Raw genomic sequence first — 17,291 nt, forward strand, 5'->3', positions numbered from 1 at the left:
ATTTCTTTGGACCAAAGATGGGTTTATCACAGAAAAGGATATTGATTGGCTTTGGAAAGCAGCAACAGCCTGGCATGTTCATGTCCCTTTAATTCAACTTGGATGTACAGGAATTAGAAAATGAATGTTTTCAGGGCATGCAGTGAAACACAACTGCAAATCAAAGCACTCCTCAAGAAAAAGATTCAGGGAATGGTTAAAGAGCTTTGGATCTAACCTTTTCTTCCAAAAAAACCCATACAGTACATTGTTCTTTCCAGTCCACCTTAATTTTTTCTCCCCATCAACCCTGGGGGATAGAACATGATGGGAGACATTGGCCAAAATTTTATTATTTGTCCCTCCTGTCTCGCCCTCCATGTAGGAATAGGGGAAAGCTGCAATTCAAAAAAATAATAATACATATCTGGCATTTCACTGAATTGGCTTGCCACTCAAGTGATTTAGTCTGGATTATAGGGTTTTTTTAAAAAAGGTTCTGCATCATCTTCTGTTTCTCCCTCCTTGAGGGAGAAGGGAGGAGAAGGCTTGATGTTGCTGTTAATTTTTTAATAGGTGGCCCTCTTTCTACCCCAGGGAAGGTTAGACCCTGCAGTGGCTTAAGCAGAATGACAGCTAAGTGATCCCCTTTGATTTGATACACATGCCAGAACCAAACAAAATCAAAGTAACCCTACCTGCGATTAAAAAAAACATACGCCCTTACCAGGGACCCCAAAGGTGTGGGTAAGGCATGAATAAGGGTTTGACTGTTTTGTGATTGGCTGTGCAGCATGTGATCATTTGACAATGGAGCAAACTAGCCCATTCCTTCTCAGAGATCCGTAGGATCCAGGTGGGGCTATGTAGGAATGAGATGAAGAATAGATGGGAAAATATTTGCAAGGCCAGGAACAGATTCAGCTTATGGGTCTTCTGTTGCCTCTGTGCTCTTGACGGATGCAATTAATATACAGTAGGACCCCCGTATCCACAGGATCAGTATCTGTGGTTTCACTTTATCACTATATGAAAATATTAAAAGAAAAAATCCAGAAATAAACTATTTTCACATGTATCACCAGAACTGGTCACTAGAAGGGGCGAGAGACCATGCTAGGAATATTTGTTAGTGAAGAATACATAGCACATTTTTGGTACCCTCTAGTGGTCAGTTCTGGTAATGCATGTGAAAATATATTTTTTTCCCTGTTGCTTTTTCCTTTTACCATGGTATATACCGTATTTTTCGCACCATAAGACACACTTTTTTCCCACAAAACAGGGGGGGTGGAAAGTCTGTGCGTCTTATGGAGCGAAGAAAACAGATTATATTTTCCTGTTTTCTTCTAAAAATTGGTGCGTCTTATGGAAAGGTGCGTCTTATGGAGCGAAAAATACGGGTATATAGTATTTGCTTTTGTCCATGTTTTTTAGTATCCACAGGAGGCTTGGAACCAATTCCCAGCAGATATGGGGGTCCTACTGTAATTCTTGGAGAGATTCTGTGGACCATATAATACAGCTAGCTTGACCTCCCTTACCACTCCCCATCAACTTCCTCCTTTGCCAGTTCATGGCTGTACCTTACTCAGAGTCAACCACCAAGAATTTCTGCATATAGGAGTTGAGCCATTTCTGCCTTTCCATGGCTGTCAACATCTTGCTTTTCTCCCGGAAGGCTGCATCATCTGCTACCACTATGCTTCGCTTCCCATCCCACCCAGGAACCCAGTTGGTTGGGTACAGGGCCATCTTTTTGCCCCCAGAAGATGGGGATTCCTCTCCCATTGAGCTCCACAGGCTGGCTTTTCTGTTTTGCACTTCCTCTTCTTTGTCCTCCTCCTGGGGTGCTGTGACATCTGAAGACATCCACTTGAGGCTCCAGTCATGCAGAGTAATGGAAGGGATGCCGATATTCCAGAGAAGGAGGGGTTTTTTGAGGTGATCACTGCTCCCGGGTGGAGGATACTGGGGTGCTTCACGCTTCCAAAGTCTGCAAAAAGAGGAAGTACAGAGATGAAGCTTCAATGTTCTAGAAGGGAAGTGAAGAGCAGTGTTCCTTTTGGAGGGGAAGGCAGCACAAGGTTTTTCAGACTTTGCTCAAGAAAGAATCCCTGGGGGTTTGGGCCACCCAATGCATGGTTACAACGGCCAATATCCTGTTGGGTTTTCCATGTGAAGAATGGAAGTTACAGAAGCTGATTGAGTTGGACCATAACTTCCTCAGCTTCCCTAAAACTGCTTGCTTGTTGGTTGGTCGTTTTGACTAATACACAGTAGGGCCCCCATGTCTGTGGAATGGGTACCCACGGTTTCATGTATCCACAGTCTGAAAATATTAACAATATCCAAAGAAAAAACAGAAATATATATTTTCATTATCTATTTACCAGAACTGGCCACTAGAGGGAGCCAAAGGCCATGCTATGTATTCTTGTTGTTGATGAATAAATAGCATGGTCTTTGGCTCCCTCTATTAGTCAGTTCTAGTAATATATGATTTAAAAAAAATCTGGATTTTGTTTTCTTTTACCATGTTATGCATAATGTTCTCTATATCCCCGTGAATATGGGGGTCCTACTGTACCATCCCATAGTGCTAAAGTTCTCTGTGGTGGTTTGCAACATAATTATGCTAACAATAATTATGCTCCACCCCCAGCAAGCTGGGTATTCATTTTACTTGGGAGGCTGAATCAGCTTTAAGCAGGCACCTTGAAACCATCAGGACGGAATGCAAGTCAGGAGCAGAGGCTTGACTGCAGTACTGCAGTTAAACACTGTGCCAGGGGGCTCAGAACTCCTTTTCTTTCTCTTTTCTAAAGGGACAGAGTTGAATGGCATGGCAGGGGACTTTTAAAAAACATCTATTCTTAAGGGTGAAAGCATAAAAGAGAATGGTGCAGATGGAGGGCATGCCGGGCGTGCTGGCTGGCAAGAGAGGCTTGGCTGAAAAAGTTGCTGTTGTCCTCCTTCTACCACCTACCGGCATTGCCCAGGCCTTTTGCCTTGGTCCTTTGTTTTCTGCTGCTGACCCATCTCCATCTCCCTCCTTTTTTTGGGGGGGGGGTCATTTTTCTTTGCTTCCTTTGAGATGTTTATGGAACAGTCTGGACAGTAATCATGGCTAGTCCCCTTGAGAAGAACAGGGACAAGCTGAGAAAGAGAGGGACAGAAACTTGTCCCCCATCTAAACCTACAACTCCTAATGCTGGCTGGATAGCTCAGTGGGTTGAGTATCTGGCTGTGGAGCCAAGGGTTATTCCCCACCACACCTCCTGCAAGTAGAGACCCAGCCTGTGTGGCCCTGGGCCAGCTGCACAGTCCCCGGAATAGCCCCAGAAGAAGGGAAGGGTAAACCACTTGTAAGTATTTTCTACCTGGAAAAACCTGGTAAGAGTCACTATAAGTCAGAATTGGCTTAATGGCACATGATTTTTATTGAGGATTCCCAGTGTAGTGTAGTGGTTAGAATAATGGGCTAGGACTCTGGAGAACAGGGTTCAAATCCCTACCTGGCCAGGGCAACTGCCTGGAGAAATAGAGCTAGTAAAACCACACCTTAAATATATCACATATCTTGAAAGCCCTATTAGGGTCACTATAAATAGGTTCCAACATGAAAGCACAGAACAACACACAGGCATACACCTCCAATCATATTTCTTATTTCAGCACAATTTTATAATAAATGATAGCTTCCTTATTTTCCTAGAATAAAAAGCCTGGGCGTGATTTATTTCCAAAAGGGAACTGAGCCCAGCTAAATATTACAATATTTAGTGACTGACACCACCAATTCACTTTGCTTCTTCTTGCTCTGCTAATGGATGGTTGGCTATCAAGTGTTATTGACTTAAAAGGGGCGCCTGAAATCAGACAGGAGTTTTGAGCACTTTTCCAAAGGGAAAGATGGTAAGGCAGTTAGAAAAGGAAGACATTCAGAATCACAGCTGAAGCAAGGAAAACTCCAGCAGAGCAACAATTAAAAAGGGGCTCCATTTAACGAAAAGCTAAGGAAATGTTAAAAGTTAGCCTATAGGAGAGGAGGATTGAGTTATATCCTAATGCTGCACAGCTATTTCTTTAATAAGAAGCTGAAAGAGAAATGTTCCCGTTCTGTTTAACTTGATTTCTAACTTGAGCAGAGCTAAAATAAAATTAAAATTAAAAAAAGAAGTTTTGGATGAAAATCAAAAAGTAGCAGCTTTCCTTGGCACATTTCCAAAAACTATGGATTTTTCCCTCCATCACAGGGACCCAGAAATTAAAACAAGACTTCCAGTCAAGGCTTAACAACAGAAAAAGCACAACTTTTACAGGTGCAACTGTAGCTTTTGTCTTTGCCCATGTGGAAGGGAAGCCAGTCAAATGCAAATTGAGCTCTGAAGGAAAAAAAAATACAAAGTACCTCAGTGGCAGGAATAAGAAAGCCCTAAAGCTAAAAATAGCCAGTGTTTCATTTCAAGGGGTGATTCAAACTGGAAAATGGGATTTCCCCAAAGTGGCCATGCAGTTGACTCCCTGGAAACACATAAGGAGAGGAAACACACAAGGAAGAGAGGAATGCAACAGCACCCTCTTGTTCATATACCTCAACAGCTGGTATTCAAAGGCACACCGCCTGTGGGGCCTGAGGCAATGCACAACCATCATCAGAACCAGCAGCCTCTGGCTTATCCTCTGTGCTCTCCTTTCATCCCCTTTTAGAACCATCTATGTTGGCATCACCAAGAGTTTCAGTTTATAAATGGGAGTGGAATTTGGCAAAAGCTGTAACACAGCCTGTGAATTTCCTTGACATGCACGAACACTATCGTTCCTGGAGAACAGGAAAATTGTTGAGAGAAGAGTGGTCTTATTTTTCAAGCATGACATCTTTTGGAAGAGGAAAGAAAAACCAACACAGAGTGGAAGTGGAAGATAGGATGGTGAAACAGTGATGCTAATACGGTCTGCCGCAGGTCTTGCTGCCTAAATTATATTAAAGGCTGCTCAAGTTACGAACTTTCCCCCGGCTTTTAAAAATCTCCTCCTCTGCCACATGCTTTTTTGCAATACCTTGGTCATGTTATTTATCCTGCGTCTCTCCCTTGCCCTCTCTTTCTTTCAGACAAGAAACAGACAAACTTTCACTTACCTGTCAGAGTGATGCAGCTTTGGCAACAAGGCTCCTGAAGTCAGCAATGGACATGAGCTGAGAATTACTATGATGGTCAAGAGACCTTTGTGAGTTCCAGTTGCAGATTTCATTGCAGCTGCAGATTTCATTGTTGGCACTGAAAAGAAAAGCAAGAGAAGGCATTGGTCCTTGAAAAAGACACAGTGTCGCCCCCTCCAGGAAATGCCTACTTATACCATTCCTTTGTCTTAAGGGTACTGTACTTAAAATTCCTTCCTCTGGCTCTGGCCATTGTCTTCTTACCTATGTGTTTGTCTTCTTACCTATGTGTTGGTGGTACACGCCAAATTTCTTGTTGCAAAATCCTCTGTGTCCTCTTTTAGTTACCTCCTTCAGGAGCATTTATATCCCCCTTTTCTGCTTGTGATGTAAGCAGCAGGACCAGCAGCGGAGGTGTAGGGGTTCAGATCAATTGAAATAGAAGTCAACATCTTGAAAAGGGAAACAATGGAATAGATCAGATTAGAATGGATTGGCCCGGGTCATACGGATATAGAAAATAATGAGGCAGATCAAGCTCTCTCTCTTTCTCTCTCTGCGTGGTATTACAGTCATTGTTAAAAACAGCATTAAAATGTAAGTATAACTATAAGATAAATAAATTTTAGATTATTAGGCATGGAAGCAAATGGAAAGATGTCTGGGTAAGTATGGTTTGATGGATAGACAGCCAAAGAAAGAAAAATTGATAGAGCCATTTAAAGTAAAATTAAAGGGAGAGAGGGAGTAGAGGCAGGTAGAGAGGAAGGGATATTTCTGTAAAACAAGATAAAGCTGTCTAAGCTTTAAGTTAGGTAAAGGTAAAGGTTCCCCTTGACAATTCGTCCAGTTGTGTCCAACTCTAGGGGGCGGTGCTCATCTCCGTTTCCAACCCATAGAGCTAGCGTTTTGTCCGAAGACAATCTTCCATGGTCATTTGGCCAGTGCCACTGTGGTGGTACCTATTTATCTACTTGCATTTGCATACTTTAGAACTGCTAGACTGGCAGGAGCTGGGACAAGCGATGGGAGCTCACTCCGTCACGTGGATTTGATCTTGCGACTGCAGGTCTTCTGACCTTGCAGCACAGAGGCTTTTGCAGTTTAACCTGCAGCATTTAAATTAGGTAGATGCAAATGCCCTAGCTGTTCTGGCCAGGATTTCTGGGACTTGTAGTCTAAGAACATCGTGGGACCCAAGGTTGGGAGCCACTGCCCTAATACAAATATACATATAAAAATACTGTATTAGAATATTAGAAATTTGCTTATGAGTAGATAGATGTCATAGATTTAGGTGTTCCTTAAAAAACCAATCAAATAATAATGTCCCAGAGAATCATACCCCTTTGTATATCATCTTCTTCTTTTTAGCTTTTAACATGCTGTTAGACCTTTGGTCTTTTTACTGCAGCAGATTAACATGGGAATGACAGAGCCCATCGAGATGGAGAAACAACTTCTCAGGAAAGGCTTTCATCCTGTTATCTTGTAAAAGAAGTAGTTTTACTTCATATCAGATGTAGGTGTGTGACAGAATGTGCAGTCAAACTACTTATCTTCGTGGGGCCCATATATTTTCTTAGGGGTAGAACAAAAATCTTCATCAGCGTTCTCACTCCCAAATATGGGAGGGACATCCACTCGGAAGAGGAGTAAATGTCCATGATCATAGAATAAATGAGTTGGACGGGGCCTATAAGGCCATCAAGTTGACCCCCCCCTGCTCAAGGCAGGAATCCAAATCAAAGTACATAGATCTGACACTGTCCAATTTTCTCTTGAAGATCTCCAGTGTTGGAGTGCTCAGCACTTCCTGAAATAATTGGTCCCATTGTCATACTGCTCTAACAGTTAAGAGGTTTTGCTTGATACTCAGCCTAAATCTGGTGCCCTGCACTCTGCGATGATCAAGAACCGATCTTGTCCCTCCACTGTATGACTACCTTTAAAGGATCTGTCATGTTGCCTTTAAGTAGCATGGCAAATGCATCATGCAGTGTGGCCTTCTTGGCTAGTGTCCACAAGGAGAGGCAAATAAAGAGCAGAGCAGACAGGAATGGTTAAAATAGAAAGGAATTGTGAGTGTGCACAGAAGAAGCAGGCCGAGAAAATTCTTAGGAGGTTAAAAGGCCAATGGAGGGGCTGAGAGACAAACAAGAATATGGCTATGACATGAGAGTCAATGAGAATCAGGCATGAACGTTAGAAGACTTTACAAGTTTGTGTATATGCGTGGAAGGAGACGGCGTGAATCTTAACAAGGCAGGGAAATTAGATTGCTCCCTTTTGTCTTCCTTCTCATTATTAAACACTCTTTACTGGATTTCCCTTGACCCCACTTGAAAGGTCTTGGCTGACACTGCCACTAATGAAAACCTCCGGCGCATCCTGGTGTGACTCACAGCTCGGTTGTCGATGGAGGGTGGGCGGCTGGGTGGTCTCAGTTCTCTCTGGGCCTCATTAGCATTAGGTTTGTTAGTTAGCCACACACTAACAAGCTCAGCTGATGGCGTCAAGGCTGGGGTATGGAGCTGGGTATGTGGGGGAAAAGAACACCCTGGGTTGCACCAACTTTAGAGAAGATATGTGACTTTAACTCAAAGTTCGGGAAGAGGCTCAGAGGAGGAAACAGCCTTCTGTGTTCATGGTCTGGCAATAGCACCAAAATGTGGGCACCGCTTGTCCCAAAAAGAAGATAAAGGAGGGTGCTGTTGAATATACCCACTGGTATGCAGAGAGGCAAGAGGGACGCGGTGGCGCTGCGGGTTAAACCGCAGAAGCCTCTGTGCTGCAAGGTCAGAAGACCAGCTGCCGTAAGATCAAATCCACACGACGGAATGAGCTCCTGTCGCTTGTCCCAGCTCCTGCCAACCTAGCAGTTCGAAAGCATGTAAAAATGTGAATAGATAAATAGGTACCACCATGGTGGGAAGGTAACGGCGTTCCGTGTCTAGTCGCGCTGGCCACGTGACTACGGAAACTGTATTCGGACAAACGCTGGCTCTACGGCTTGGAAACAGGGATGAGCACTGCACCCTAGAGTTGGACACGATTGGACTAAATGTCAAGGGGAACCTTTACCTTTACCTATGTAGAGAGGCAAAAGATGGTTTTACAACATTTAAAGAGAATTAGCATGCATTTCACCTGGTAGGGAGGATAGAGACTACTATATTTAGTCTACTCATGTTTGCTATATACAGTGAGAAGGCTTTTCAGAAAGTTAGTCATATTAGTATGTTTCCATATATATAATAAAGGCAAAATTGTTGCAGGACCTTAAAGAACAGCAGATTTATGCCAAACTGAGCTTTCATGGATCATCATAACCAGTTTTCTCAGACACATGGAGTGCAATATTTAGCCACAGGTTCCTACACAGTGGCCAAAATCTTTGTTGACTACTTATGCAGATGGTATAATTTTTGGAGGCAAATTGTTTCAGGTTGAGAAATCACTTTAGATATGATTTGTTGTGTGCTGATTTATACATGTATTGACTTAACTATTTAGCAATGGGTCTAGCCTTAGTTTAGACTAGCAATAGGATCCAGTAGTCTTTATTTAAGCCTTGGGTTTTCCCTGCAATTCCTGCTGTTTATATCACTTCCCTCCCCATTTTCCTTGCAAATCAGATAACAATATGTCACTCATGGAGGGCTTGAGATATTCTCGTAGATCTCAGGCAAAACCCGAAAGGGAAGAAAATTCAAAATAAAAAAAGGCAAAAAGGCAAAAACTTACAGCTCCTTAAGAACTGTTATACTGTACCCATAATGCTATACCTAGAAAACTCCAGAAAAGGTTGCCATAATTTGAAAATGATTTGACATAACAGTAGAAAACAGCGAATTATCTTGTAAAGAAATGCATGGCTACATAGTTAAGTGGACTAGGTATCTGCCTGTAGACCTCAGTCCCCCACTGTGCTTTCTGCAAGTAGAGCCAGCCTGTGTGGCCTTGGGCAAGCTGCACAGTCCCAGGATGCCTTCAGAAGAAGGGAAGCGTAAACCACTTCTGAGTATTCTCTACCTGGAAAACTCTGAAAAAGGGTCCCCATAAGTCATCAGGGCATCCCAGGACTGTGCAGCTTGCCCAAGGCAACACAGGCTGGCTCTTCTCCCTGAAGATACTGTGGGGAATCGAACTCCCATCTTTTGGCTCCATAGCCGGATACCTAAATCATCCTAGTCTTCCTAACTTTTACTCAGCCTCACTTGTCTTTTGTTTCCTCCACAGTCACTTAGTTTTTACAGCACTCCCAGCCTAGATGGGAGGCTGAACAGAGACAGATTCCCTAACCATTCAGAAAATAAGCTATTGAAAACCATCAGACAATCCCCTGAGTGAAAGAAAATTGCTTGGCAATTTGGCCAGGCCTGCTATGGCAGTCTTTAGCAATAGTCACCACGAATCCATTAATGCTCTTTTGTCTAACTTCCAAGTGTTTTGTTTATTTCATCACCTCAGACCCCACCTTTCCACCAAGGAACTGAGGATGATTCAAATGTTCCCTCCATTTTATCTGCACAGCGACCTTTTAAGGTAGGTGAGGCCGATTGTTGATGACAGCTTCAAGGTGACCTAGGAAGAATTATGAAGGTTTGAAACTGGATTCCCCCAGCCTTACACAAAAACAATGAAGAACCTTGTATTACTTTAAAGACATAACTACTTTATTACACCATGAGAGGTTTGAATTGAGTTTCATATCAGACAATGTCTGTTGATTGATCTAGTAACAGGATGTTTTGATTATTCACTACAGTTCTAATATTTTCCAGTTCCAATATTGTCAATGGGACTACATGCTTTCTGAAATTTCCTCTTAACTGCACTGTCTTCTCACCTCCAACTATCTGTAACATGTACAGGACCCCTTGAAATTCTAGAAAACACCGAGTGTAGTTGGTTTTGATGTGAGATCACAGTAAATTCCTTTCCCCTTAAAAACCCCTGTGAATTCACAGAGGACCACTCGAAGAACCAAAGTTACAGGTAAGTAACCTCTCTTTTTGAGGATTTGCATCTTTAAAACAGGTAACATCCTGTTACTAGATCAATCAACAGCAACAATTAAGCATTCCCCAAATGTAATCCTTTCATCACTCAGCAAGGCATCACTGCGGGAGATAGTTGGAAATGAATGTGTCATGCTAACTCTCCTTATTCTCAAAGTCCAGAATTCAGATTGTTATAGTTTTGCAAAACTTTCTCTTGTGATGTTCAGCATACAGGGAGCCCACTACCAGAAACGAGTGAAAATAAAATTTTAAATAATTACATAATGCCTACTGCAAAGAGTTTGTTCTTCACTTTTAACCTTGCACAGATCAATTGAATTCCATTACCTAAATCAAGATAATCAGGAGCTAAATTCTTGGCATCTGTGACACTTCAAGCCTTATCTTTCCTAACTTTCTCTTCATCTAAACCGAAAGCAACCCTCACAGGCCTTTCCTTTAATGCTCCCCGCCAAGTGGTCCAAACAAACCAAGCAGTTCTTCGGGTTACAGCTGGTCTGTAACCTTTATGACCTTGGTTTGGATCGCAAGGAGATTCTCACCTTCTGTGAGGGATTTGCTTATTACTTCTCCCACTTGCCCAAGATGCAGTGGGTAACCCTTTTGTTTGGTGTAGCCTGCTTGATCTATTTAGGATCTGCTTCCTTGTTGGTACTAGGTAAGTGAATTATGGTGCATATGTAGGATTCTTTAAGATGTAAATGTTACTATAGTAGTAGGCAGATGTTAGCAAAGTGCTCTTTTATTTCCGTTTGGTGGATTAGGGCTAAGGTTAGAATTAGGCATTTCACCTAATAAATAATAATAATAATAATAATAATAATAATAATAATAATAATAATAATAATAATAATAATAATAATAATAATAATAATAATAATAATAATATGCACGCCACAATAATGGTAGCCACCTTCGTGACTTTGATTCTGAAAAGAAGTGGGGTAGATCATGTACATAGGCAATCCGGATAAGGAAGGTATTGATACAACAGAGGTACAAAACAACACAACAACCCTCTCAGGGAGTAGAAAATAAACTGCTGTTACACCACTGGCTGGGAAAATGTTTCACTCTTGACTGCGTTGTGTGACTGGAAAAAAAAATTAAGCATCTAACTGGGGCACAACTAGAGAACATTTCTCTCATGTGACCAGGGCTTGTGTTTGCGTGCCTATGTACGGATATTTTCCACAGCCACTTCTGCACCGTTAGCCTTTTCGGATTTCAAGAGAAGTCAATGAAAATGAAGGTGGACGCTGGAGTGGGGATGGATTGATAAATGGATTTCTGTCTAATCGTGGGATGCAATTTGAGCTTCTTAATAAGGGCAGGGGCATGGCCATGAAAGTGGAGTGTGACATTTATGGAGGTGTGCGTGGAAACGGGTTGGAACAGATGCTAAAACTGGCCGCCTCCTGACTGGCGCAGAGGGTGCGTATTGACTTTTCTGGCCACGGCCCAGGAGAATCTGAAATCACAAGCAACACAGGATTTGGATGGAAGGTAATGGAAAGTGGGTAGAGGGTGTTCAAATAAACTCTGAAAGGTTAGCAGAGGAGGCTGGAAAACCTGGGGTGAAGAGGTTAGTATGGCAAAGAGCAGCGCTCAGGTTACAGTGAAAGGCTTGAGCATGTTTCCTGCTGGGAGGCTGTTGGAACACAACAAAAGTTTTAAGTAATATAAACAGTGGGTTCTGAGAAATGTGCAAAGTTGAATGGATCAAATGGTAAGTATCCTAACAACGGACTAGCCCGTGTTGCAGTCACTTGGTAACCTGCCAGGGAAGGGCCTGCCAAGTGGTGAGAGGTGCTCATGGCTTCCTTAGTCCTTGGCTTTTGAACCAGGTGTGTTTGTATCATGAAAAGTTCTGCCAAGGGACAACGAGGAAGAGACCCCCCCCCCCCGAGCAGCTATTCTTGCCCACAGTGCAAGCTGGTGTGAACAGGGATGGGGGAACTTATAGCCCTCCAGAGGTTGTTAAGCTACAACTCTAATCATACCTCATTACTCGTTATGCCGACTGGTTAGGCAGACCTGAGTTGTAGTCCAACTACAAGGGGGACCAAATGTTTCCCACCCTAGTATTTTAATTAGAACTGGGCTACAACTGGAAAGATCCAAGTTCAGAATCACCCAGCCCATGCTGATGACTATGAACCAGCCACTCTCTCTCAGCCTGACTACAGAGCTGTCTTGAGGATAACACTGAGAAGAGACTCTGGCCCAAACCCTCTTGGATGAATCTGGCCTGTGTAGTGGGAATGACATCATCATCAGTGGCCGACTGCTACTGATTAAAGACTCCCTTTTTCAATTTTCAGGGTGCACACAACTTTGTCTCATTGCACACAAGCTGTGCACACCTCAAAATAATAAAAAAGGATGTAGATGTATCAGAGGTAACTATTGCATAGAGTCCTATATAGCTAGGTTCATGTTCAATCTGTGGGGAAGGCACCAATTATATCTGAGTATTTTTGAAAGGTTTTAAAGGAAAGTAACCAGAGTTGGTTAGAGAGCTTGGAAAGTTACTTTTTAAAAACTTTTTTAATGTCTAAGCTTTGGTTTGTCTTCGTATGGGTACAAAGTGAGAAAATTCACCTAGTCATGGCTTTCTGATGAATGAGCCTATATGATGCACATAGAAATTCTTGGATTATCAGAAGGTGGTAGGCCCATTAGCAGAACGTGTGTGTGGAGCCAGGCTCTGCGTAGAATAATAACCACATCTGTGGTTAACCAAGTAGAGAGGGAATACCAGCTGTGGAGAACAAAATCATATAACATAGTGTGGTATGGTGGTTACAGTTTGGACTATAATGCAAAAGATCTGAGTTCAAATTCCAAGGCAGTCATAAAACGCACTGGATAATCTTGGGCCAGTAATGGTCACTTTGCCTGATTAACTCCCAGGGTAATTGTAGCCATAAAGAGAAGGGAATAACAGCTGTGCACATCACTTTGAGTTCACTGGAGGAAAGTATTGGAGTTTTGAACTTCTGGTAAAATTTCTGTTTGCTATGCAGTAGGTGCAGAGATCCAGAGAAGAATAGCTACAAGCAACCCAGACAGTCCCCCCCCCTTCTCATGAACTGGCACATAATGTTTTGATAACTCACTCTGAGACATTTGCTTGAAATTACAGACTGGGGTAGGCTGCTTTCTTTACAGCACACATATTGAGCAACCAACTGAACAGATCAACAGCAAACAAACAACTGCTTCCAACAGACTAAAGAGAGGGAAAGAGAACACTCAGCAGAGAGGCAGGGCTCTTTTCAAATCCAAAGGCTGGAGGGAACAATTGGTTAGTGCTGGGCAGAGAGACAATAACCTCAAGCCACACTAACTGCAGACAACCTACGAGGTTGCAAATAAAATTCCAACAGAAAGATAAGACATAAATGCAACAAATGCAATGATAAAGTAATAACAGGAAGGGAACTATAAGGCCTAAGCTTCCCTTCCCCTCCTTCGTGATCTCCCCTCATAGCTAGAGACATCATGAACTTTCAAATTTAATTGTTCCACTTTCTCCCACTTGTAAATTTTTCATATTTTAGTAAAATCTGGTTCAAAACAAACTGAAAAATCTACACCCATCCTTAAGTAAGGCATGACAAATCTACCAAGTTTGCGTTCTCTCATGTTCAAATTTGTGTGCATTTTGATAAATACTGAAAAGAAACAAGCTGAAACAAAAGCTCTCTTTCCATCTTTCTCCTCTGCCCAGCAGATTGTCCAGTGTCCTTATATCATGAAGACTCCAGGCTCTCGACTCTCCTTTGGCTCCGACCTGCCTACTGCCTGTACGAGGAATGGACCAGAAAAGCCATAGATCCTAGCCAGGCTACCCGCTGGACAGCAACCATAGAAGTGGAAGTGAAACCAGCGGGTATGAGAAAGGATGGGTCAGTGGGTGGAAGCAGAGTAGCTAGTTGAAAGTAATGTAGCTAATAAATGTAACAGTCGTATCAGTGTAACAAGTAGTGGCAAAGTTACGTTTTAGGTGTAATGGTAATATTTTTAAGTGCAATAAGGAATTTTTCCAGGTACTTTCAAAAATAGCTTTTAAGCGGATTTTAAGGCCTTCTCAGCAGCATTTACGCAGGAATTTTTCAGGTTTTATGCTATTCTACTACAAGTCCTAAATCACAAGGGAAATGTTCCTTGATTTTTTCCCCCTTTTGTATTTTAGTAACTATTTGCAAGTTGCAATATCAAAATTGGTCGATAGAGAGAACCAGAGAGCACTGCTCTGTATTTTTCCATCCTGCCGATAATGTGAAGTCTCTTTAAGAGTTCTACAGTACTTTATAGACCTCTAGGGAAAAATCAGAAGCCTCTGACCATCACAGCTAGCATTTAGACCTAAAAAAGAAGGAGTCAGGTTGAGGAAGACATGTGTAAAGGAATCTTCTACCACTTGATCCTCTAGAACATGAGTTCCCAGATGGCTCCCCAGATGTTCTTGGATTGCAGTTGCTAGAAATCCTGGCCAGCTACTAATGAAGGCTTCTGGGAATTTTAGTCCAAGAACATCCGGGGACCCATGGTGGGGAACCATTGCTGTAGAGGAGAGCGGGCCATTTTGAAGGTCATTCTTCTTCTCTTCTAGGAAGCAACAGCACTTACAAAATTGGACGGAGGTTCCCTGTACCCCATTGCAGTCCAATGATGGAGGATCCCTTTGTCTTAGAGGAAGGCCTTGCTTATGAGATGGGACCCACTTTGATTTGCTTCAACGAGAGCTGCACAAAAGCTGTCCTTCCTGGCCATGGATACAGGTGATCTCTTATGCCTCCAAAGACACTCTTCTAATTTATTAGGAAGCTGTTCCACTGTCCTTACATTTTTTCCCCTTACTCTGAGTGGGAAGGCATTCCTGGAGGAGCATCTGCCTGAATTTGCTTTCATATGGATGGTACTATATCGGAGTCTTGGGATGGCTTTATATTTTTTAATGCAAGTAGGGACTGCAATGAGATATTAAAGTGTAGAGTGTTCCTGTTCAACTCTAAGGTGCTGGCCATGCCTACGTTCAATGGACTTCCCTTTCACTTCATCCCTACTCCAAAGCATCGGTCATGGTTCTCTGCCCTGTGAGCATGCTCACACCCCATTGTGGTGTTTCTGGGTCCCTTAGTCCCCTCTTAGGGGTTTCTACCTGGAATATTGTGGGGGTTTTATGGTGTTTGTGCTTCTGAAAGTTTTGGAATTCCCCTAACACCACTGATACTTCCTCTGCTTATTAAGTGGTTTTGATTACATAAAGGTTCACAGGAAATTAGTTGGCATCTCTCCTGGACCTAAAACAGCTTAAAGGAATGTAAGTACACCAGCAAATTTGGCCCCAGAGTCCTCTCAAGGATGCGAGGGGGACTTTCGGGGTAAATGTTTCTAAAGGGGGGTGGGGTGGAATGGCATGAGGGATACGCCTCTTCAGTCCTGACGTGATTCTGGATGGGTCCCTCCTCATTTGAAAGTTACCCACCTTGTTGCCTGGGATTTGTTTTATTGATCATTGCACAAGGATGAGTCCTGCGGATGCAGATGGAGTGACTGGCTCCAAATCAAAATCAATCAATCAATCAATCAATCAATCAATCAATCAATCAATCAATCAATCAATCAATCAATCAATCAATCAATCAATCAATCAGTTTCATGGTCTCAGGTCTCAAACTAATTCAGGGACCAATCCACCACAGTACGCTTCATGTGGCTGAAACTAGCTTTTCCTCTTGTGCATAGCTGTTACCTACCTTCCTCTATCCATTTGTAGATGTTTCTGCTTTCTTCTTCTGCTCTTTGCCATCCAATGAGTTTCAAGAGGAATTGGCTCGCCATCTACACACCTGGTTAGCATTAGTGGAGAAGACATTTTGATAACTCACTCTGAGACATTTCCAAGATGTTTTGCAACCATAGGCAAGGGGTATAATGCAAAGTGGATTTGCAAAATGAATATGACTTCCATGCTGGCAATGAGACAACGTCCTTCCCCATTCCTAAAGACAGCAAGATAGGGTCAAAGTTGACATTATGAGTAGCATGTTGTTAGAAGAGGTCATTCTTTATGTGCTGAAAACATCTTGTTGTCACAGCAGGGATTTTCCACAGCTGGCACATTAGCTTGTTTTGCTTCGCATATCTGTCATTGGCACTGGCCATAAAACTCAAAAAGGAGTTTCCAGCCCATCGAGTAGGTAGATCTCCAGGAGAAGAGTGAGATCCAGGATGTGTCTGTGTGTCAACTATGAAAAGTTAAAATTGTCACTTTTTGCAAAGCAAAATCTGATCCTCTTCTCTCTCCATTTGGGCAGTGTCCGCTACGTTCTTTACAATCAAGCCCAGAGTCTCCTTGCTGCCACAAATTGGTCGCAACCTTTCCAAACCCGAGGTGAGGTTGGAGGTGGTGGCGGAAGTTCGATGCGTGAGTCTTCCCTTTGACTTTCCAGGCCTCCTAATGGAGGACATGTCCTCAAAACACAGAGCTTTCATGCACTTTAATTTTTGTTCTTTTTTCATTCCTTTCCTTTTAGATCCGCCCCTTAGCTTCCGGTCCATAGATGTTGAGTTCAAAGGTGCCTCTGGAGGACTGGTGATCATCATAGTCCTACTCAGCATTACAGTGTTCGTACTTTTGGGGGCTGCTTGGTCAGCCATGGGGAGTCGCAACCATCACTTGTGATTCACTCCTGCTCCAGATTTCCTGAATAGCCAGGATCCTCCCGCAATTCTAATGCTGAAAATTTTGGCGTGGCTGTAACCGGTTAAACTTGTCTTGCACCTGGACTGGATTGAATATTTGAGAGAGACTTTCAGGACCGGCCCTACCGTTATACAAATTAACATTGCTGCCCTCCAGGAGCAGGCTTTGGACATCATGTGAGGGGCAGTGAATGGTTAGTTATTTAATTTGCACCTTTGACAGTAAATAATGCAATAGTAACAGAGAGGTACTGGAAGTATATTTCTGCTTCTTGTGCCAAAATAACCTGGCTGATTTGGGATACACTGTATTTCAGCTTGGATGCAGGCAAGGTAGCATTTGCAACAAAGCTTCAGGCACCAAAATGACCAGAGATGGCTCTAGGGATTTTGAAAGTTGACAC

General features: G+C 42.7%; 2 protein-coding genes across 5 annotated transcripts; one reads left to right on the plus strand and one right to left on the minus strand.

Annotated features, from left to right (window-relative positions):
• Nucleotides 1–72: 72 nt before the first annotated feature.
• Nucleotides 73–7,396, minus strand: PTH2 (parathyroid hormone 2). Its single transcript, XM_078377003.1, has 2 exons — nucleotides 5,123–7,396; nucleotides 73–1,975 (listed from the first exon to the last, which is right to left on the minus strand). Exons 1-2 carry the CDS (start codon nucleotides 5,251–5,253, stop codon nucleotides 1,567–1,569), a joined length of 540 nt encoding a protein of 179 aa, XP_078233129.1. The 5' UTR covers nucleotides 5,254–7,396; the 3' UTR covers nucleotides 73–1,566.
• Nucleotides 7,397–9,634: 2,238 nt separating this feature from the next.
• LOC110078538 (uncharacterized) lies at nucleotides 9,635–16,971 on the plus strand. 4 transcript variants are annotated; one of them, XR_012080240.2, is made up of 5 exons: nucleotides 9,635–9,691; nucleotides 13,910–14,068; nucleotides 14,792–14,960; nucleotides 16,500–16,576; nucleotides 16,719–16,971. XR_012080240.2 is itself a non-coding variant. In XM_072976673.2 (5 exons), exons 1-5 carry the CDS (start codon nucleotides 10,612–10,614, stop codon nucleotides 16,865–16,867), a joined length of 807 nt encoding a protein of 268 aa, XP_072832774.2. In that variant the 5' UTR covers nucleotides 9,783–10,611; the 3' UTR covers nucleotides 16,868–16,971. The 4 variants fall into 4 exon arrangements, 3 of the variants coding, with proteins under 3 accessions (XP_072832774.2, XP_020648484.3, XP_072832775.2); XM_072976673.2 differs by lacking the exon at nucleotides 9,635–9,691 and adding an exon at nucleotides 9,783–10,828 and having other exon boundaries at nucleotides 13,907–14,068; nucleotides 16,500–16,609; XM_020792825.3 differs by lacking the exon at nucleotides 9,635–9,691 and adding an exon at nucleotides 9,783–10,828 and having other exon boundaries at nucleotides 13,907–14,068.
• The last annotated feature ends 320 nt before the right edge of the window (nucleotides 16,972–17,291 follow it).

This window comes from Pogona vitticeps, chromosome 6 (genome assembly GCF_051106095.1).
Source record: "Pogona vitticeps strain Pit_001003342236 chromosome 6, PviZW2.1, whole genome shotgun sequence".
Lineage (NCBI taxonomy): Eukaryota > Metazoa > Chordata > Lepidosauria > Squamata > Agamidae > Pogona > Pogona vitticeps.

Coding starts and splice junctions, on each gene's coding strand:
- LOC110078538 (XM_072976673.2), top strand. CDS start 10,612: ATGCTCCCCGCCAAGTGGTCCAAACAAACCAAGCAGTTCTTCGGGTTA. Junction 14,961..16,499: donor CTTCCTGGCCATGGATACAG/GTGATCTCTTAT, acceptor CCATTTGGGCAG/TGTCCGCTACGTTCTTTACA. Junction 16,610..16,718: donor TGGTGGCGGAAGTTCGATGC/GTGAGTCTTCCC, acceptor CTTTCCTTTTAG/ATCCGCCCCTTAGCTTCCGG.
- PTH2 (XM_078377003.1), bottom strand. CDS start 5,253: ATGAAATCTGCAGCTGCAATGAAATCTGCAACTGGAACTCACAAAGGT. Junction 1,976..5,122: donor AAGCTGCATCACTCTGACAG/GTAAGTGAAAGT, acceptor CTCTTTTTGCAG/ACTTTGGAAGCGTGAAGCAC.